Source organism: Pan troglodytes, chromosome 4 (assembly GCF_028858775.2).
Source record: "Pan troglodytes isolate AG18354 chromosome 4, NHGRI_mPanTro3-v2.0_pri, whole genome shotgun sequence".
NCBI lineage: Eukaryota > Metazoa > Chordata > Mammalia > Primates > Hominidae > Pan > Pan troglodytes.
Genome location: NC_072402.2, coordinates 31974092 through 31997939, shown reverse-complemented (window position 1 = coordinate 31997939; position 23848 = coordinate 31974092). Strand labels below are relative to the sequence as shown.

General features: G+C 36.3%; 1 protein-coding gene across 2 annotated transcripts in view; it reads right to left on the bottom strand.

Moving 5' to 3' along the window:
- EDIL3 (EGF like repeats and discoidin domains 3) overlaps positions 1-23848 on the bottom strand; it is a 441707-nt gene that overhangs the window by 110777 nt on the left and 307082 nt on the right. For both annotated transcript variants that reach the window (XM_001146806.6, XM_526867.7), the window contains 3 exons: positions 14684-14839; positions 12934-13078; positions 8532-8716 (listed from right to left, as the gene is read on the bottom strand). In XM_001146806.6, the coding sequence (XP_001146806.1) occupies positions 8532-8716; positions 12934-13078; positions 14684-14839 (486 nt within the window). The remainder of the gene's footprint in view (positions 1-8531; positions 8717-12933; positions 13079-14683; positions 14840-23848) is intronic.

Sequence of the window (23848 nt, the reverse complement as noted above, 5' to 3'; positions counted from 1 at the left end):
AATAAAAAGAAACGAACAAAGCCTCCAAGAAATATGGGACTATGTGAAAAGACCAAATCTACGTCTGATTGGTGTACCTGAAAGTGACGGGGAGAATGGAACCAAGTTGGAAAACAGTCTGCAGGATATCATCCAGGAGAACTTCCCCAACCTAGCAAAGCAGGCCAACATTCAAATTCAGGAAATACGAGAACGCCACAAAGATACTCCTCGAGAAGAGCAACTACAAGACACATAATTGTCAGATTCACCAAAGTTGAAATGAAAGAAAAAATGTTAAGGGCAGCCAGAGAGAAAGGTCGGGTTACCCACAAAGGGAAGCCCATCAGACTAACAGCGGATCTCTCGGCAGAAACTCTAAAAGCCAGAAGAGAGTGGGGGCCAATATTTAACATTCTTAAAGAAAAGAATTTTCAACCCAGAATTTCATATCCAGCCAAACTAAGCTTCATAAGTGAAGGAGAAATAAAATCCTTTACAGACAAGCAAATGCTGAGAGATTTTGTCACCATCAGGCCTGCCTTACAAGAGCTCCTGAAGGAAGTGCTGAACATGGAAAGGAACAACCGGTACCAGCCGCTGCAAAAACATGCCAAATTGTAAAGACCATCAATGCTAGGAAGAAACTGCATCAACTAACGAGCAAAATAACCAGCTAACATCATAATAACAGGATCAAATTAACACATAACAATATTAACCTTAAATATAAATGGGCTAAATGCTCCAATTAAAAGACACAGACTGGCAAATTGGATAAAGAGTCAAGACACATCAGTGTGCTGTATACAGGAAACCCATCTCACGTGCAGAGACACACATAGGCTCAAAATAAAGGGATGGAGGAAGATGTACCAAGCAAATGGAAAACAAAAAAAGGCAGGGGTTGCAATCCTAGTCTCTGATAAAACAGACTTTAAAACAACAAAGATCAAAAGAGACAAAGAAGGCCATTACATAACGGTGAAGGAATCAATTCAACAAGAAGAGCTAACTATCCTAAATATATATGCACCCAATACAGGAGCACCCAGATTCATAAAGCAAGTCCTTAGGACCTACAAAGAGACTTAGACTCCCACACAATAATAATGGGAGACTTTAATACCCCACTGTCAACATTAGACAGATCAACAAGACAGACAGTTAAGAAGGATATCCAGGAATTGAATTCAGCTCTGCACCAAGTGGACCTAATAGATATCTACAGAACTCTCCACCCCAAATCAACAGAATATACATTCTTCTCAGCACCACACCACACCTACTCCAAAACTGACCACATAGTTGGAAGTAAAGCACTCCTCAGCAAATGTAAAAGAACAGAAATTATAACAAAGTGTCTCTCAGACCACAGTGCAATCAAACTAGAACTCAGGATTAATAAACTCACTCAAAACCGCTCAACCACATGGAAACTGGATAACCTGCTCCTGAATGACTACTGGGTACATAACGAAATGAAGGCAGAAATAAAGATGTTCTTTGAAACAAATGAGAACAAAGACACAACATACCAGGATCTCTGGGACACATTCAAAGCAGTGTGTAGAGGGAAATTTATAGCACTAAATGCCCACAAGAGAAAGAAGGAAAGATCTAAAATTGACACCCTAACATCACAAATAAAAGAACTAGAAAAGCAAGAGCAAACACATTCAAAAGCTAGGAGAAGGCAAGAAATAACTAAGATCAGAGCAGAACTGAAGGAGACAGAGACACAAAAAACCCTTCAAAAAATCAATGAATCCAGGAGCTGGTTTTTTGAAAAGATCAACAAAATTGATAGACCACTAGCAAGACTAATAAAGAAGAAAAGAGAGAAGAATCAAATAGATGCAATAAAAAATGATAAAGGGGATATCACCACTGATCCCACAGAAATACAAACTACCGTCAGAGAATACTATAAACACCTCTATGCAAATAAACTAGAAAATCTAGAAGAAATGGATAAATTCCTCAACACATACACTCTCCCAAGACTAAACCAGGAAAAAGTTGAATCTCTGAATAGAACAATAACAGGCTCTGAAATTGAGGCAAGAATTAATAGCTTACCAACCAAAAAAAGTCCAGGACCAGATGGATTCACAGCTGAATTCTACCAGAGGTACAAGGAGGAGATGGTACCATTCCTTCTGAAACTATTCCAATCAATAGAAAAAGAGGAAATCCTCCCTAACTCATTTTATGAGGCCAGCATCATCCTGATACCAAAGCCTGGCAGAGACACAACAAAAAAAGAGAATTTTAGACCAATATCCCTGATGAACACCGATGCAAAAATCCTCAATAAAATACTGGCAAACCGAATCCAGCAGCACATCAAAAACCTTATCCACCATGATCAAGTGGGCTTCATCCCTGGGATGCAAGGCTGGTTCAACATATGCAAATCAGTAAATGTAATCCAGCATATAAACAGAACCAAAGACAAAAACCACATGATTATCTCAATAGATGCAGAAAAGGCCTTTGACAAATTTCAACAACTCTTCATGCTAAAAACTCTCAATAAATTAGGTATTGATGGGATGTATCTAAAAATAATAAGAGCTATTTATGACAAACTCACAGCCAATATCATACTGAATGGGGAAAAACTGGAAGCATTTCCTTTGAAAACTGGCACAAGACAGGGATGCCCTCTCTCACCACTCCTATTCAACATAGTGTTGGAAGTTCTGGCCAGGGCAATCAGGCAGGAGAAAGAAATAAAGGGTATTCAATTAGGAGAAGAGGAAGTCAAATTGTCCCTGTTTGCAGATGACATGATTGTATATCTAGAAAACCCCATCATCTCAGCCCAAAATCTCCTTAAGCTGATAAGCAACTTCAGCAAAGTCTCAGGATACAAAATCAATGTGCAAAAATCACAAGCATTCTTACACACCAATAACAGACAAACAGAGAGCCAAATCATGAGTGAACTCCCATTCACAATTGCTTCAAAGAGAATAAAATACCTAGGAATCCAACTTACAAGGGATGTGAAGGACCTCTTCAAGGAGAACTACAAACCACTGCTCAATGAAATAAAAGAGGACACAAACAAATGGAAGAACATTCCATGCTCATGGGTAGGAAGAATCAATATCGTGAAAATGGCCATACTGCCCAAGGTAATTTATGGATTCAATGCAATCCCCATCAAGCTACCAATGACTTTCTTCACAGAATTGGAAAAAACTACTTTAAAGTTCATATGGAACCAAAAAATAGCCTGCATTGCCAAGTCAATCCTAAGCCAAAAGAACAAAGCTGGAGACATCACGCTACCTGACTTCAAACTGTACTACAAGGCTACAGTAACCAAAACAGCATGGTACTGGTACCAAAACAGAGATACCGACCAATGGAACAGAACAGAGCCCTCAGAAATAATAACACACATCTACAACTATCTGATCTTTGACAAACCTGGCGAAAACAAGAAATGGGGAAAGGATTCCCTGTTTAACAAATGGTACTGGGAAAACTGGCTAGCCATATGTAGAAAGCTGAAACTGGATCCCTTCCTTGCACCTTATACAAAAATTAATTCAAGATGGATTAAAGACTTAAATGTTAGATCTAAAACCTTAAAAACCCTAGAAGAAAACCCAGGGTATACCATTCAGGACACAGGCATGGGCAAGGACTTCATGTCTAAAACACCAAAAGCAATGGCAACAAAAGCCAGAATTGACAAATGGGATCTAATTAAACTAAAGAGCTTCTGCACAGCAAAAGAAACTACCATCAGAGTGAACAGGCAACCTACAGAATGGGAGAAAATTTTTGCAATCTAGTCATCTGACAAAGGGGTAATATCCAGAATCTACAAAGAACTCAAACAAATTTACAAGAAAAAAACAAACAACCCCATCAAAAAGTGGGCAAAGGATATGAACGGACCCTTCTCAAAAGAAGACATTTATGCAGCCAAAAGACACATGAAAAAATGCTCACCATCACTGGCCATCAGAGAAATGCAAATCAAAACCACAATGAGATACCATCTCACACCAGTTAGAATGGCAATCATTCAAAAGTCAGGAAACAACAGGTGCTGGAGAGGATGTGAAGAAATAGGAACACTTTTACACTGTTGGTGGGACTGTAAACTAGTTCAACCATTGTGGAAGACAGTGTGGCAATTCCTCAGGGATCTAGAACTAGATATATCATTTGACCCAGCCATCCCATTACTGGGTATATACCCAAAGGAATATAAATCATGCTGCTATAAAGACACATGCACACATATGTTTATTGCAGCACTCCTCACAATAGCAAAGACTTGGAACCAACCCAAATGTCCAACAATGGTAGACTGGATTAGGAAAATGTGGCACATGGAATACTAGGAATACACCATGGAATACTAGGCAGCCATAAAAAATGATGAGTTCATGTCCTTTGTAGGGACATGGATGAAGCTGGAAACATCATTCTCAGCAAACTATCGCAAGGACAAAAAACCAAACACCGCATGTTCTCACTCGTAGGTGGGAATTGAACAATGAGCACACTTGGACACAGGAAGGGGTACATCATATACCAGGGCCTGTTGTGGGGTGGGGTGAGTGGGGAGGTATAGCATTAGGAGACATACCTAATGTAAATGACGAGTTAATGGGTGCAGCACACCAACATGGCACATGTATACATATGTAACAAATCTTCACGTTGTGCACATGTATCCTAGAACTTATAATAAAAATATATATATAAAGAATGTTAAAATGAGATTTGAATACACACGAATTCCCAAAAGGACACATAAGAATTTCTTAAACTATATCACAATTAGGCATGAGGGTATTTTGGGGGGTTGAATTTACAATTGTATTGCCAGATATCTGATTAGGTTTTAGAAAAACCTATTAAACGGAAATAAAACTCCATTAGAGCGTCACATTTTTAGCTGGTATATAAAACACATTTGTTAAAAAAGTAGCAAGAGATTGATAATGAAGGAAGGGAATTTAAGTGGCAGACATGGCTTTTCTTCTGAAGAGCTACTGCTCAGAACTGATGCATTTTAGTTAAAAATATACCTAATTCAGAGGCGTCTGATTTTATAAATACATTCAGGATAAAAATTGACCTCTATGTTACCTCTATATAAACAACTTAAAACGAAAATCACCCCATACATTGTTATCTATGAAAATGTTAATCTTATTTTCAACAGAAACACTAACAAGCATAATAATATACAGTTGAACAGATTATATTCTCTTGAGGGGAAAACACTAAAAAATAGTCACAATTCTGGGCCTTTTTCTTGCATGATGTCAGAAAATAAATAAATAAAAGGAAAATATGTCAATTTACTTTGCCTTGGAGATTCTGAATATGTTTTGATACAACAAAAATTAGACATATATTAGAAGAACTAGTCCTTGAATTAACACAAAGTCTGTTATGAACACAATGAATCAATTTTAGCATGCAAGTGATTTTAAGAAGATAGCTGAAAAATCATCTTGAACAAAGTGATAGATGGAGGCTCACACTGAAGATTACGCCCTGATTCATGTAAAAATATTTGTTTAATTTTTATCTTTCCAAAGAAATATGCCATTTGCAATCCCTTTATGTGGATGTTTCTAGAGTCTACCAACCTCTTGAGCTACTTATGGGGTGTAAAATAGTTTGCCTTATTCCTCACAGCATTATGACTCACAGATAACATTAGCGATACGCAGCCAATCTGATACATGACTGGAATATTTACAATTTTAGAATATATAGCAATGAAAAATTTTAAGTTGATCATTGTCAAGTCCAACAAATGGAAAGGCGATTTTCTTCAAAGTAAGAACCTGAAAACTTCATGATGGCTATATATTATAAAAATTTAGTTTCCTTATTTAAAAAAAAGCCAGCTCTTCAACAAGAAATTTTAAATGTATCTTTTAAATATTGAAAAATTGAGAATATGTACCAGTTGGCCTCTTAAATTGGGTATCAAACTTATATGCTATGTTGGCTCAAACCAATAACTTGAATTATTTTTTGAAGGAATCATTCATTTATTCATTCAACAAATCTTTATGGAATGCCCACCATGTGTTAGGTTAGTTAGATGCTGAACAACAAGTTAAGAAAGTCAGGACAGGCATGGTCTCAGCCTCTTGAAACAAACAGCCTAGCATAAAAACACAATTTCCAATACAGTAAGAAAATGGTATAGTGACAAAATTACAGACGATGTAGTAGTATACATGAGAAAGATTTAAGTCAGATGTGGGCAGAATGGATTTGGCAGCAAAATCTTCCCAGAGAAAGGTATATCCGAACTGAAGCTGAAGGATTTAAATATAACAGAAGGCAGATAATGCTGTGGGTAGAGGCTCTTTCCATTCATTTCTTATAGCAAGAGGACATTTATAAAGGAATGGGAAGAAGGAGATAGTACTTGGTTTGAGTACAAGCAAATTTAGAAGAGTAGGGTAAGAAACGAACTGGGGCCAAATCATGCAAAAAACTCTTAGGTTATATTAAGGAACTTGCACATTATTCTGAAACAGAGGGAGTAATGAAGGGTTTTAAACAGGAGAGTAAGAGAATCATATTTACCTTTTAGGAAAACACACACACACAAACACACACACACACGAGTTACAACTTTAGAAATGAATTTTTAAAGAGTAAAACTAGAAACGGAAAAGCTGGTTAAGAAGCTTCTGTGAAACCCAGGTGAAAGAGGGTGGTAGCACTGATGATAGAAGTAGCAGTGGGGATGGTAAGACGGGAAATGATTTTCAGATATTTGAGTCATTTTTTCATAGTTGAAATTACCAATACTTGCTAAATCAGTTAATGTTAGTGTGTGGAGCTGGTGAAAGAGATGTTAACAGGAAGATAACTGGGAGAAGAAGTGTGACCAGGAAAGGACATTGGGAAACATCTGCTACGAGGATGGAGGAAAATAGAAAATGGTGTAAGCTAAGTCAGATAACAGGAATATTTTAAGCAAGGGGTAATATCTTAATGTCTTAAGCAACAGTGTGTTGCTCACTTATATGTCGTCACTGCTTATCATGTTATATGATGCTTTCTAGGTTCATCACAAATATTTGTTAAATAAATAATTTAATTTAGTAAGCACTGCTACTTATAAGGTTGGGTGCTGGGATGATATATTAGAAAACATACTCCTTATCTTCAAAAAGTTCATAGAACGGTAATAGGAGAAAGACTTACATTATTACCTATAGTATGTGCTAGCTAATGAGAGCTGAATAAAGCTCTAGATCAATAAAAAATGTTAAGGGAAAGTAAAGAAAAAAGTGAGTATTTCTACTTGTGAGTATAAGAAAAAGTAAGGCCAACTGAAGAAAAAACTGAAAAAAGAAGCCTGATATGGGGGCTTATGCCTGCAATCCCAAGACTTTGGGAGGCTGAGGCAGGAGGATTGGTGGAGGCTAGGAGTTCGAGATCAGCTTGAGCAACACAGTGAGACACCTGTCTGCACAAAAGAAAAAAAAATTAGCTGGGTATAGTGATGTGCACCTGTAGTCCTAGCTATTTGGTAGGCTGAGACAGGAGGACTGCTGGAGCTCAGGAATTTAAGGCAACAGTGAGCTATGATTGCACTACTGCTCTCTAGCCTGGGCAACAGAGTGAGCCCTGTCTCAAAAAAGGAGAGGAGTGGAGCAGAGAGGAGAGAAGAGAAGAGGAACTATTGCAAATTTCAGGTAACCTGATAAGAACAGTTACAGATTTGGCAAATCTTGTTTGATAGGGGTGGAATTTGCTATTTTAAATTGTTTTCATGATTTCTGGGAATGCAATGAACTACTACAGTTTTTAAACTCATGAATACAGCATAAAAATCAACAAGAACAGAACTCGTATCTTTCACTATAAAGTGATCTCATTATGGAATTGAGTTGTCTTACTTTTTGCCACAGAAGCCACTAACAAACCTGTGCATATTTAAACATGCTCCACAAATAAGTGAATTTCATGAAGATTGTTTTAAAAAGCACTGACTGTAACCTTACTTCATTTGCAAATGATAAACTCTGCAGTATCTATGGTTTCCTTCTATAAGCAAGATCTGTTTTGAGAATGTAATCAAATATCTTCATTGCTTAGCAACCACAGGTAAGGAGCTAATATGTCATGAGTCATGATTCTATGTGAACAGTTTGCAGGTCAGTGGCATGATTTCAATGCCCTTTGGATTCTTGCTGTCATGCTTTCAAAGCCAATATTAATACAAAGTATTAGAATGGATGAGAGTTAAGATGCAAATGCTCTCCTAATCAATCAATTGACATACACATAGTGTGATCTGGTACAGTCTCCTGCATCAAGCTTACACTAGCATCTATAAACCAACACCAGCATAAAAATAGCCCACAGACATGGTTTCATAAGGAATTTGTGTTTTACCAATTTAGTTAAGTCGAAGATGAAGGCACATTTAAATTAGCATGAAGGTAACGACTCTGACACTCACCTAATCAACAGGAAATCTTCTAAGAAAGAGGAACAGTGGGTAGTGAAACAGTTTTGGAAAACTTTACCTGTAACCATTGTGACTGGTCATTGTGGCCAGAGGTCCAGGCATTCACTTTGCCTTGCTTGTCCAGCCGAGCTTTCCTTGGTTCCCAAGTGAACATGTCCATGTTGAGCGTTCTGAAGATGCTGGAGGCAGTGATCTGATAGTCTTGTATATGTCCTGATTTCATACCCAGAGGCTCAGAACATCCTGAAAGAAAATGAGAAGGGCTCCATGAGAAAAATAATTGATCACCTGGAACTTTTCTGCATTCATTTTGAATAGGCAAGAGAAGATTAAACATAATGCTATTCATTCCTCCAAAGAGAAAGCATCTAAATCCAAAAAAAAAGCTATAATCAGAAATAAATCTGAAACAAAATCGAAAAACAAGATAGTCAATTCAAGCTATTTTGTCTGAATATATTTTGGAAAAATTGAAAACAAGACAGACAATTTAAACTACTTTTCTGTGATAGATGATTCTGCAAAATGAAAACAATGCTGAAATGCTCTCTCCTGTCTCATTACTGGAGGCCTCCTGACTGCTCCCCAGTTTTCAACAGTTTCATTGTGTCTTTAAAAATGGGACATTTTCTCACTAAGTATTGTTTTTCTTTTATTTGTTTTCAAATTACTGCAAATGAAAATTCCCTCAGTACAAAGCCATTTTCACAAGCTGCTCTACTGCTGTATTCTAAACCGGACAGCATTTTGTTTTTCAAGAAATATGTTACTCTTCATCACTGATTCTTATAGCACCAACATGGCTTCTTCTGTAAGAGAGGAATCTAGTATTTACTGAGGGTATGCCATGTGCCAGGCATTGTGCAAGCATAATTTAAACTAATAGATAACAGAAGATAATAAGATAATTCTAGCAATAACCACCACTGAACAAACCCTTTAATACATTATTTTATTTCAATCATATTCAATAACCTATAAAATTTAGGTATTTTTGTAAGAGTCTCAAATCTACCACATGTATTTTTGAGTTTAATATGGTAAAAAGTTTGGCTTGCTTGTCCTCGAAAAATTATATGCATGTACATATGTTTGTGTGTGTATACATATACACACAATTTCCCAGTCTTGGATTGCAACTGTGACAAAATGCTCTTTACAATTTTTGTAATAGAGAGCATGATTCTATCATCGTATGAGCCAGGGGCTGAGTCTTCTTTATGTGAAACTGTTAAATTTTGGTCAAGTAACTCACAAGGTAAGTTTGATCATCAAAGAAACAAAGATGACAAGAGGACACTCCTCCAACCCAATACTTTCTCCTCACACTCTACTGTCTCCCATTTCCCAGCTGTGTAGCCTTGCCCTGTTATTTAACAACTTTCTACCTAAATTTTCTCATCTGTAAGATGGTGATAATAATAGAAACTACCTCAAGGAAGTGTCCTAAGAAATTACTTAATAAACATAAAGTACTTAGAAACAGTGCTGGCACACAGCATTCAGTCAATGTTAACTATCTGTATGATTTCTGTAAAACTCATCCCAACAGATGGCAATGGTAAGTCCCCAAATATCAGCATATCAACAAGTACTCAATAATATTTAATTATTGGGTACAGTTTCTAAAACTAGACATTTTTGGAGTCTAAACTATAAAGGAGGTGCTTTAGAACTCTTCATTGATCAATAACTCTTAGCTATAACTAATTGCCTTCTGTCCTGGTCAATCTAGATTACTTCTACCTTCTTGAAGCTCCCCATATTTCCCTTCACCTCCACCATCTAGGAAATGCATATCCTATGAAAACATGGAAAACATGACATGGAGGGCTGTGTGTCTTAACACGAGTACCTTTTGGTATAGGAGATAAGTATCTGAAGCCTCATATTAAAGATAGCTGTAATGCCTACCTGCATATTCTGGGTGAAAAAAAAAGTCATAACAATTCTCTAAGAGTCTAGAAAGTTCTAACAGGCTTAATGGCAAGCTGTTTATCTTCAGGAAGTTAGTTTCATAGTGGCATGCATTGTCTACATTGAAAAATTCTGACTTGTTCTTTTATCCCCATCTTTGCCTCTACCTGCATCCCATCCCCCAAGTCTTTGAAAACTTTGCTTAGTTTGCAGGAGATACAAGGGAAGAGGAAAGGTAGTTGTTTCCCTCCTTTTGTGATATAACATAGTATTGAAGTACTGGATAGAAAAGGAATGGCTTTACTTTGACCACTTCTGCTTAGCCATAAAATTCACTTTATATCCATTCTGTTGTCTAGTATTTATCTCAGAATTGCCAAATTATTGGTTCATAGAATGAATGAACGAGTATTCCTCCTCTAATTAGGGTCATAATCTATTTTATTCCAAATATCTTAAGTCATACTTCTTTCAGTGTATTTAGGAGATGATCTTCAAAAGTGTTTGAGAAGAGATTACCTGCTCATCTTCTAAGCAGGGTGAAAGATTTTAATAGCAATTTACTGAATACAATAAGGCTTTACAGTGTTCCACTGGATTGTGGGGAGTAGTTTGGTACATTACATTAGTGTTTATTTCCAAGTGTTACAGCTAACCTCTCTGCCAATGTGCCTCATGCCACAAATTTTACTTCTTATCCATATGATTTCAAGCATATAAATTAATTAACTCTCTTACCAGTGTGGCCAGCACTTGAACAAAATGAAGTATTAACAATGAAATTGGTATTTCTATAATGAAGTTCTCTAGTTTTTTAAAGCATCCATTGAGAGATATTACTCTCTGCATGCAAGTTCAAAATCAATTTGCTGTGCTGGGCGATGCAGCACTGCTTCTTTTTGAGAAAATAAAACCTGTAAAGTGTCAGGTGCAATGCCTTGTCAAACTTGGGAGTAAAATATATTCACATCTTAGGGGTGTAACCGTGCCATGTGTGAAAGACTGACCCTCATGAATCAAAAGACTGAAAAATTGTGGAAGGTGATGTTAAGCAACTAAAAACCATGTGGCTTGCAGCAGATCTCATCATATTGTGGCTTCCTCTTGATTGCTTTATGATAAATGGCTTAGGGATGACACTGGTCTGTGGTGATATAGTGAGATGCAATACAAACACTGTACAGCAATAAGTCTGCTAAGATTTACTGGATCTTAATAACTGGAGTAAACAAACTGGAATAAATTGCCAAAATAAGGAAAATATCTCTGTTAGGAAAATTAATGGTACTAAAGCAAATGTTGGTTGCTTCAAAAAATACACCAACATAGAATATGAAAATGTGATTCTTAAAATAGGCTCACTTGACTGTACAAATTACTTTAATTCTTAAAATGTATTGGGCTTATTAAAAATTGGCTATTTAATAGTAAATTTTATTTGCTTGAAAATCAATCCTTTTTTAGGCAACACAAATAAATTTAGGAAGAGAAACAGATATAAAGTAAGCACTTTAACCTATAGGCAACCTCTTGAAATGAATAAAAAGCTCACAGTTGTCTCTTTGCAGGGACTTGTTCTCCTATTTTTAATTAACTGGTATTGTTTTAGATTTGGTAAAGGTTTTTCCTCACTTTCAAGGTTACACTAAAAAGTGGAGCACACACGCACTTTTAGCTTTCTTCACAGTTATTTGAACAAAATAATTTCAGGCCACTGCAGCAAAGATAGTTTGTAAATTGTGATGCCAGAAATGTAAGAACAACTACCAAAAATATAACAAGTGAAATGCCTAGATACAATTTTCTATTTCATTCAGAATCTAGCTATATTGAAATGGGGCCACTGTAAGATTCACACATTAAGTCCTCATCTTTATAGCTAATATTGATGTTCCTGGGGGACAAGAATTATTTAACTCTGAGTCCTTTGACAGGTTATCCTTGAGTTGGATAACCACTATTTGTACAATAAGCAGGTTGCTAGCTAAGAATGATCCAAGAATGAATTTATATTAGCAATCTTGGTATTGAAGTATTGAGGAATGAGAAATTAAATGTTTCATAAAACCTAAAAAAAAGTTCTTATGGTAGACAGACAAAGATAAAGTTCTTATGATAGATGGACAAAGATAAAGCTTACTTTTCTGTGTTACATAGCTTAACCTTAACTGCAATTTATGAGGTGGGACAGATTCCAGTTTTTACTAAACTTTTTGTCAGAAAACATAGATCACAGTTATTATGCAAAACAATGAGACACATTTAAAAGTGACAATTTTCCCGTGAGAATTCCTTGTGCTTTCTTTGACCACTCAACAAAACACATTACTCTTTCTACATTAATTCTACCCTGTAGCATGTTTTAGAACTTGTTTATTCTATACATAAACACACACTGGTTTTCCCTGAACCATGTTGTAGACATTTTGCCCCAGAAAAAAATTTCTATGGTTGTTGAATTTGCAGGTTAGTAACAGGCTACATACAAATATGCTTTCTGTTTTCTTTAAATAGAATACAGAAATAGTTAATTTGAGACTTACCCGACAGTTCACAGCCAAGAAGTTCCATTCGCAAAGTGCAATGTCTTCGACAAACTTGGGGATAGAGTCTTACATACTGAGCTTTTATGGGGGGTGTGAAAGAGTTAGCATATGGAGTGTTGTTATCAATGTTTCCACGAAACACCTGTGTAAAAACAGTTTAAAATTATTCACTGCAACAGCTTATTTACCTATTTTTACATATTTACCCTATCTATACCTTATCAAAAATAATTGTTCGACGAACAGATTACATTATTTGGGAGCTTGGAGCATTTGAGAAGTGCCTTGCCATGAGCACTGAATATAAAACCCAACCATAAACTCCTAATTAAAGCCATAAACCACTGTGGCTCATGACATGATCTATATTGCACTGTGATGGTCTTGTCAATTTTAAGGCCAGTCTTTCAGAACCAGAGCAGCGCTCTTCTCTTTTTTTGAGAAATGGACACCTTAAATCCTTCAATTTAATCTGGGACTGTCTGCTCATTCTGCTACTTAGTATTCATACTTTTGGGGGTAGAATCCAGTCTTTGCTACTGCTTCCGGATCATCCAGTCTCTCTAATGCTATGATTAGATTTATGATGCATTAAGGTTTGACTCATGAAGATTATATCTTCATCAACCAGTCCCATGTACTTGGATAACAGAATTCCTTATTAAAATTTCCAGCTAAAAACTATGTTTGCCTCTAAAATTCAAGTACTATAATGTGTCATTGTAAATTCATTAAGGCTTATTCTTATTTTACCTTTTATGTAAACCTGATAATCCAAAAACCTTATTTAAATTCATTTAAGAGGGTAATTTTAAAAATATTTTATATAATTTAGTAGAGTCTGTTATAATGCCTGATTTTAAATGGAATGATCTCCAGTCCTGATATTTTTAAAATTAAATTTTTTGATGAAGAACTAACAAAAGAATTGGGAATATCATAAGAAAAGAAAAGGAGGTATTGAATATAATATTCAATACCTCTAAAATATTTTATTTTGCTAAGTAACAAATCTTTCTTCCAAAATGAAGCATATAAAGATATATATCTCTTCTATCATTTAGTGCTTTTTTGCTTTTAAGAAAATAGTTTTCATTAATATAATAGTTATTTCATTAAGAAGTGCGTTAATCGGCCGGGCGCGGTGGCTCACGCCTGTAATCCCAGCACTTTGGGAGGCCGAGGCAGGTGGATAAGGAGGTCAGGAGATCGAGACCATCCTGGCTAACACGGTGAAACCCCATCTCTACTAAAAATACAGAAAATTAGCCGGGCGTGGTGGTGGGCACCTGTAGTCCCAGCTACTCAGAAGGCTGAGGCAGGAGAATGGGGTGAACCTGGGAGGCAGAGTTTACAGTGAGCCGAGATCGCGCCACTGCACTCCAGCCTGGGCGACAGAGTGAGACTTCGTCTCAAAAAAAAAAAAAAAAGTGCGTTAATCACGAAAGCAATAAAAATGTATCATTAAAATAAAGCTTAATTGTCATACAAAAGACTGTGTCCACCTGTGTCAAAGTATTTGTAGCACCACCAATTAAAATCTGTGAAAATCTTAAATGTCAGCCATTTTAAGTTTATAAATTGGAGAATTACTACTTCCTTCATCACAGTAGCCCAATTAAAAACAAGACGCATTGGTAATTTAGTTTCATCAACATAAGTCTTCTCCTGAAGACCTTGTCATTTGATAATCAATGATTATCAATGACATTTTTCTTTTAAATTAAGTAGGTTAAATTATTCTTACCATGTCTTCATTGGTGCCTTTCACTTTGTACATTGCCCAAGTCTTTCCATCATTACTGTAGGCAATTTTGTAGGATTTTATATACTCTGGGCTTCCAATCCTCTTGGCTCCTTGGGTAATCACACCAGTAACTCTCATTTTCCTTTGCAAATTTATCTGAAAAGACGAGCACAACCAACAATAATCTTATTGCTTTCAGGATAACAATACTGAAAATACGAATTTTAGAAATGGAACATTGTTAATGCAGATTAATAATAACATAAAAAGCTAATAATTTTCATGTAGTTTTTATGGATAAATGTTTACAATAGGCATATATTAAATTTAGCTTCAAAATCCCTGTAATGGAATACTACTTTTAAGTAAACAAATATTTGTGAACAGGCTTTGAAAACGGCAATGTGCCCCAAAAACATAAGTATAGAAAGCATCTGCGTTCTCACGATATGCAGATGTAACTTAATAAACTGAAAACTGGGAATATTCTCTTGTCAAAGTAATCTCAGTGTCATTACTATAAAACTCTATTGTCAACATAACTGTTAATGTGTATAAACTGATTTAAGCTTCTAGAAATTTCCATTTACAATAAAACATGACAATTTCACTAAGATCTTTGAATACCAGAATTTTAAAAAGTAAAGACAAAAATGATGTCCAAACCAAAAACAAACAAGTATCCCTTAAGTTTCTGGATCTTTACACTGTAGTCTGTGGAGCATTTTTTAAAAAAATTAAATGATTGCTTTTTTCTTCATTTTATTATAAGTAAAATTTCTAACTGGAATTTTGTCTCTCCATATTTTCTCCCCATTCCAAATCCCTTTACAACAGTTTGCTTCAGGAGTAACATACATCAAATAAAATTGTTAATATTCTTCTCATGTTTAATAGAGATATCTTTTTGACACTTAACATTTAATAACTAAATCAAATGCTACAATGTAGAAAAGTGCCTTATTCATATATAGTAAACATTAAAATTTCACATACTGTAAACATTAAAATTAAAATGCCTTTATGATGTCTATAAAATCTTTTAAGTGTTCTTGATAAATTGCTATAAATCACCCTCTCCAAAAATATAAATTGGAAAAATTTAAATATGTCATACCAGAATATTAAGTTAATGACTCAGATATTATTTTCCAAAGAAAATCAGAAAATCTTCAGATTCATGTAAGTGATTAGAGTTTTCCACTGTAGGATGAGACTTTGAGAGTTAGCATTTGAAATGGTCCACGGTGTGCATGATGAAAACTGCCACCCTATCGCCATTGTTTCTGAGTCTCCCAAAGTCTCATCTTCCCCGTTGAAACCTCATAAAATCCTTCCCTCAACTATTTCCCACAAGGTGATTCTCAGTCTTGTTCATATATAAAGAAAATCTGGAGTTTTGATGAGTACAATTTTTTGTGTTAAAATTCTGGGCCGATGGTCCCTTTTTTCCTTGAACAACGCTAAGTGGATGGACTCAGATATCCAAGTTAGGTTTTCTCATTTTGATGTTCAGACATCACACAACAACTATAACCATGAGTACATTTTAAGTCCCATTCCTCTTTGGAGGTTCAAAAAGACAATATCCCTCATGAATGTAAATTTTACTTACTACTCTTAATATTTATCTACATTTATCTCCCTTAGTCCTTTAAAGATTGATTTTGGAGTTTTAACTGTGCAACTTGAAAGAGGGAATGTTTGAAAGATGTTTACTTCAGTAGTTAGCTCAATTAGCACATCACTATGAAAGAGTCATATTCTTTCATTATCTTATGCATGACATTTTCTTTTTTTTTAATCTGAGACTCTTTGTAGTTTAAACATTTCCAATACATACAGCATACACAGTGGACACTTTGAATCATGTTTTCTCCCATTTTGGAAGCCAAGTTTCACATCTGATGTTGCTGAACATTCCTTTTTCAATTATCTTTTATCTCATTTCAATTATCTTGTTTATACCTGTTGTAGACAGCCAAATTATCTTTGCTAGAGTTTTGGCTCATAAGCTATAGACACTAATTTTCTAAAGCTTTAATTGTAGATGCATAATAGGATCAAAAAAATAAAAACCTGAGTTTGTATTTTTCTCTAAATCATTAAAAATCATGTAAAAATTCTCTTTGCTCTAATATTTAGAAGCTCTGCATATATATTTTAGGAAGATGGAACTGCAGTTAGTTAAGCATCACCCAGTTTGGGTTGTGTCTAACTTTTAGTAGATATTTGTAATTAAATTTTGGCACTGTTTCCATTAAACACAAAATTAAAATGAAAAAATTTATAAAAATACAGGCTCAGGCTCACTAAGTTTTAGTAATTACAGGTTTTAAACTTTTGACTTTTCATGTATCTAGCACTATTAAGCTTGGAAAATAATTCAATATAAGGAAGCTAAGCTGTCACCATCATAGTCATACTCAAATTTAATACCAGTAAACTATGTTGCTATAGGAAATAAACTAAGTAAGCCTTGGAGGAAATATATAGTATGACTGTAGAAACACCTCCACTTACAAGTATCTGCAAGTAATTCCTTTCCATCCCATTCCAACATTATTTTGTGATATCTCTGTAAAATAACAATGGCTAAAAGATGATCTTAATTTTATTCTCCCTGTATGAACTATCCCACATACTATGTAAAAGGTCTATTGAGGATTGCATCAGAAATGCCTAAATTATTCTCTATGAGCTTGGTGGATGCCTGAAAAGGAAATAAAATATTTTCATTTATGTATCTGATTTCAGAGAAATTGTTATTCCACTGGGTGGTAGGAACACTGTGTATCCTTAAGAAGCAGAAGTGCATTCTAAGGTATTTTGAACAAATGGTAGCCTCCTACATTAATATAAATAGAATGATAATCTGAATCTAGAATGCTTAGAACATATGCTAAGGCTATGCAGAAGGGAGGAAAGGACTGATGGGGGTTTCAGTTTTGGTTTTGTCACTTCCGACCTATATAATCTTGAACAATTTGTCTAAGCTTTTTGAAATTTAATTTCCTCCCTGTAAAGGAGGTTTTAATAAAATATGTGAATATTATAAGATATGTGCATGTAAAACATTAACAACATCTGCCACCTAGAAAGCACTTAGAACATGTTTTTTATTTTAAGTTTTTGGGTTTTTTTTTAACATGAAAAAGAGCAAAAAAGCATTTTCTTTACATCTTCTGCCTTTAACCACTCAATGCCAGAAAATTTGGATTTTGAGAAGTGTATTATAAAAGCCGATAATCATAATGATATGGGGTGGCGACAGGGAAGTGCTGGGAGGAGAAGGGCAGGGACCCTGGCAAGGGTTCCACCCTCGGGCCTGTGCCCACGGATCTAGGTGAGGACAAGCACTCGTGTTTTCATGCCCAAATGTTGCATTTTCCAAGAGCACCTGTCCCGCCACGCCCCCATCCTGTGCCTGTAAAAGCCCCCAGACCCTAGTGGGCACACACACAAGCAGCTGGGCACTGAGAGGAACAGACCGGCAGAAGAGCACACAAGTGGCTGGATGTGGAGAGGAGCAGAGGAGCAGAAGAGCACCACCGACAGGCACCGGTAGACGCCAGCAGGCCATCGACCGACGGAATGATGTGGATACCAAGGGGAATTTGGCCAGGGCAGTTGGAGGAGAGTCCTGCTGCTGCGCAACCCAACTCCAGAGGAAGACCACCTTCCCACTCCATACCCTCCTGTCTCCCCATCCACCTCAATGAGAGCTGCTTCCACCACTCAACAAAACCTTGCACTCATTCTCCAAGCCAACATGTGATCTGATTTTTCCGGTACACCAAGGCAAGAACCCCGGGATAGAGAAAGCCCTCTGTCCTTGTGACAAGGCAGAAGGTCTAATTGAGTTGATTAACATAAGCTGCCTACAGATGGCAAAACTAAAAGAGCACACTGTAACATGCCCGGTGGGGCTTCAGGAACTGTAAACATTTACCCCTAGAAGCTGCTGTGGGGTCAGAGCCCACGCTCCCAATGACCTGCCCATCTGTCTCCTCCCCCTAAGGGTTTTGCACAGTGAGACACTGAAGAAGGGAGCCACATCCCATCACACACCTTGCAAGGGGGACAAGGGAACTTTTCCCGTTTCAATAACAAGCATATAAAGATAATTTTGCAAACAACTTTCAAAGCTATATACTAATAAGACATTTAGGGCTACTACGGTTAAGAATGTGTGTGTGTCTGTGCGTGTGTGTTTAAATGTAATCATGAGTCTTACCATGGGGGGTGGGATTAATGGGTTCTTGACAAGACAGCAACTAGCATGGGCTACTGGTCCTCTCTACTGAATCCAGCACTTAAGATGCCCTGGAACAGAACATTGCTGAGCAGGCTTTGAAATTTGTCATACTTGAACACAAAAACTATGGTAAAGCCTTAGTGTAAGTGGAAATTTGAGATCCCAGTGTATGTTTGTGTATCTGGGGTTTATTGAGGGTAACTCCAAGGGCTCATAAAGGTTATCAGGCTTGGGAAGAACTTTCTAGATGTTCTATTTCTCTTTCTCATTCTCATTTTGCTTATAGAGCTCTTTCTGATCTACCCAGTTCCAGCCCACTGCCAGTGAGAAGCAGTGGAAAAATGTGGGCCAGGCTTAGACAGGAGTCTGCAGGCACTAGCAGGCCTGAGTGTTGTACCCTCTGCCCTCCACATCGCAGGTTATGGACTAAGGAGGTAAATCAGAGTGATGAGGTCCTGGTAAGAGCAGTGTCTGAGGCAGATGAAGTATTTTGCGGAAAGGGGACTGTAGAGTCAGTACAGATTATAATTCTGCTATAAGGTATCCTCTCTACATCAACTCAATCCATTTGTAGTAGCTGAAGCTGGGACATGAATTTTACCCTTCCTTCTAGATACATCACTAGCTAAGGTATTAATAACAAATTCTGTAGGGAATGTAAGCACCATAATCAAAAGGAAAAAGCAGAACTAATACTAGAATAAAATGTAGTCTAATGGAGAACAGATTCAGCCTTTAAAATTCAAAAGAAATCCCTGAAAAGACGAAGATTTTCTGAAACATAAGACAGGAACAAGCATATAAATAAGAACCAATTGGTGATACTGGATAATTGGACATAAAAAGATAATTGTCTAAATAAAATTCCCAATGGAGTGGTTTCAATAGCGAAGAAGCAAAGAGACACAGCTGAAGAATATAAACTAGTAAGCAGCAAGACAGTCTTATAAAACCTTTTCCAGAAGGGAAGAGGATGGATTGCTGAGATTTCTCATATTGGGAGATGATGCAACTAACAATTTACTTTGAAAATTCTAGAGAAGCAAGAAATAGTAAAAACTAATTTAAAAGTTCTGCAAATTTGCTTAATAAAAGATCAACATATAACTATTCTACACCAGCAATTATCGCCTGAAAATATAATCAAAATAGTGTGATACCGGCACACATGGAGACATATGAATAGAACAGAATAGAAAACCAATAGATTCCAATATGCAGGAAACTTTTGTATATGAAATAAATAATATTTAAATGAGAGGAAAAAAGACAGAGTATTAAATAATTGGGACAATTTGATAGATTTCTCAAATAAATTTAGATCATTGCCTATCATCCTATCCCAAAATAAGTTCCACAAAATAATCAGAGGAAAACACAGAATTAAAAATAATCTCAGAGATAAAAAAATGGTTTCTATTCATGACACTAGATTTAAAAATGTTATTAATTAAAGTAAAAATTTCTGCAAGATTAAAAGCAAAATAAATACAAAAGACAAATGGGGATTAAACTTTTACAAATTATATCATAGCAAATGGTTGATCAATCAAAGATATTAGATTATACATATTCATAGATAAAACACAACTAACTCAATAGAAATGAGCAAAGGATTTGATTAGTAGCCATTAAAAGGAATGAATATGGATTTTAAACATATGAAAAGATAAACATATTCATAAAAAAGTAAATTAAATCTACACCAAGTAATCATAATTCACCTATCAAAAACAAAAATAAAAATGTTGGACTACACAATATTAGCAAGAATATAGAGAACTAGGCATGTTTATATCTATGAGGCTATAAATGACATAGTTTTCATGTGATAGTGTAATGACATCATATTTATGAAAGACAATTTGGTTATATGTAACAATGACAAACACACATCCTCTTTAACTCAGCAATTCTATTTAAAAAATATATCCTACAAGTATGAGTAAACTGATGTTGGCAAAAAGTTATTCCCTACAGCACTGTATATAATAAAACACAAATTCAAACAATTTAAAGTATCTATAAATAGGCATCTAAGTAATTTTATTATGAAAAAGTACAGAAAAGAAGATACTATTTACTTGTAAAACATAAGAACAAGAATGAAGGAGGAAGGGAGAGAGGAACAGAGGGGGTGAGAAAAGAATGGAGGGATGGTGGAGGGAGAGAGAGAGATGTTAGCATAATGCTGTGGAAAGAGTAGTAAGACTTCAGCAACAGGACAGTGTATTGCATACTCCCCAAAAATTTAAAAAGTAAACACTTTTATTACAAGAACACCACAGGTAAAGTTCACAGGAAGGTGACAATCTGGGAGAAGATATCTGCATGTCTAGATTTCACAGGGGCTGCTGCTTCTTCTTCTTCTTCTTAAAAAGTAAACAGAACCAAAGACAAAAACCACATGATTATCTCAATAGATGCAGAAAAGGCCTTTGACAAAATTCAACAACTCTTCATGCTAAAAACTCTCAATAAATTAGGTATTGATGGGATGTAACTCAAAATAATAAGGGCTATCTATGACAAACCCACAGCCAATATCATACTGAATAGGCAAAAACTGGAAGCATTCCCTTTGAAAATGGGCACAAGACAAGAATGCCCTCTCTCACCACTCCTATTCAACATAGTGTTGGAAGTTCTGGCCAGGGCAATCAGGCAGGAGAAAGAAATAAAGGGTATTCAATTAGGAAAAGAGGAAGTCAAATTGTCCCTGTTTGCAGATGACATGATTGTATATCTAGAAAACCCTATTGTCCCAGCCCAAAATCTCCTTAAGCTGATAAGCAACTTCAGCAAAGTCTCAGGATACAAAATCAATGTGCAAACATCACAAGCATTCTTATACACCAATAACAGACAAACAGAGAGCCAAATCATGAGTGAACTCCCATTCACAATTGCTTCAAAGAGAATAAAATACCTAGGAATCCAACTTACAAGGGATGTGAAGGACCTCTTCAAGGAGAACTACAAACCACTGCTCAAGGAAATAAAAGAGGATACAAACAAATGGAAGAACATTCCATGCTCATGGGTAGGAAGAATCAATATCGTGAAAATGGCCATACTGCCCAAGGTAATTTATAGATTCAATGCCATCCCCATCAAGCTACCAATGACTTTCTTCACAGAATTGGAAAAAACTACTTTAAAGTTCATATGGAACCAAAAAAGAGCCCGCATCACCAAGTCCATCCTAAGCCAAAAGAACAAAGCTGGAGGCATCACGCTACCTGACTTCAAACTATACTACAAGGCTACAGTAACCAAAACAGCATGGTACTGGTACCAAAACAGAGATATAGATCAATGGAACAGAACAGAGCCCTCAGAAATAACGCCGCATATCTACAACTATCTGATCTTTGACAAACCTGAGAAAAACAAGCAATGGGGAAAGGATTCCCTGTTTAATAAATGGTGCTGGGAAAACTGGCTAGCCATATGTAGAAAGCTGAAACTGGATCCCTTCCTTACACCTTATACAAAAATTAATTCAAGATGGATTAAACACTTAAACGTTAGACCCAAAAGCATAAAAACCCGAGAAGAAAACCTAGGCAGTACCATTCAGGACATAGGCATGGGCAAGGACTTCATGTCTAAAACACCAAAAGCAATGGCAACAAAAGCCAAAATTGACAAATGGGATCTAATTAAACTAAAGAGCTTCTGCACAGCAAAAGAAACTACCATCAGAGTGAACATGCAACCCACAAAATGGGAGAAAATTTTCGTAACCTACTCATCTGACAAAGGGCTAATATCCAGAATCTACAATGAACTCAAACAAATTCACAAGAAAAAAACAAACAACCCCATCAAAAAGTGGGCAAAGGACATGAACAGACACTTCTCAAAAGAAGACATTTATGCAGCCAAAAAACACATGAAACAATGCTCACCATCACTGGCCATCAGAGAAATGCAAATCAAAACCACAATGAGATACCATCTCACACCAGTTAGAATGGCAATCATTCAAAAGTCAGGAAACAACAGGTGCTGGAGAGGATGTGGAGAAATAGGAACACTTTTACACTGTTGGTGGGACTGTAAACTAGTTCAACCATTGTGGAAGTCAGTGTGGCGATTCCTCAGGGATCTAGAACTAGAAATACCATTTGACCCAGCCATCCCATTACTGGGTATATGCCCAAAGGATTATAAATCATGCTGCTATAAAGACACATGCACACGTATGTTTATTGCGGCACTATTCACAATAGCAAAGACTTGGAACCAACCCGAATGTCCAACAATGATAGACTGGGTTAAGAAAATGTGGCACATATATACCATGGAATACTATGCCGCCATAAAAAATGATGAGCTCATGTCCTTTGTAGGGACATGGATGAAATTGGAAATCATCATTTTCAGCAAACTATCGCAAGGACAAAAGACCAAACACCGCATGTTCTCACTCATAGGTGGGAATTGAACAATAAGAACACATGGACACAGGAATGGGAACATCACACTCTGGGGACTGTTGTGGGGTGAGGGGAGTGGGGAGGGATAGCATTAGGAGATATACCTAATGCTAAATGACGAGTTAATGGGTGCAGCACACCAGCATGGCACATGTATACATATGTAACTAACCTGCACATTGTGCACATGTACCCTAAAACTTAAAGTATAATAAAAATAAAAATAAAAAAAGTAAATATTTTTATTACAAGAACATCACAGGTAAAGTTCACAGGAAGGTGACAATCTGGGAGAAGATATTTGCAACATCTAAATTTGACAGGGGCTTCTTCTTCTTCTTATTATTATTATTATTTTGAGACGGAGTCTTCCTCTGTCACCCAGGCAGGAGTGCAATGGTGCGATCTCGGCTCACTGCAAACTCCGCCTCCCAGGTTCAAGCAATTCTCCTGCCTTAGCCT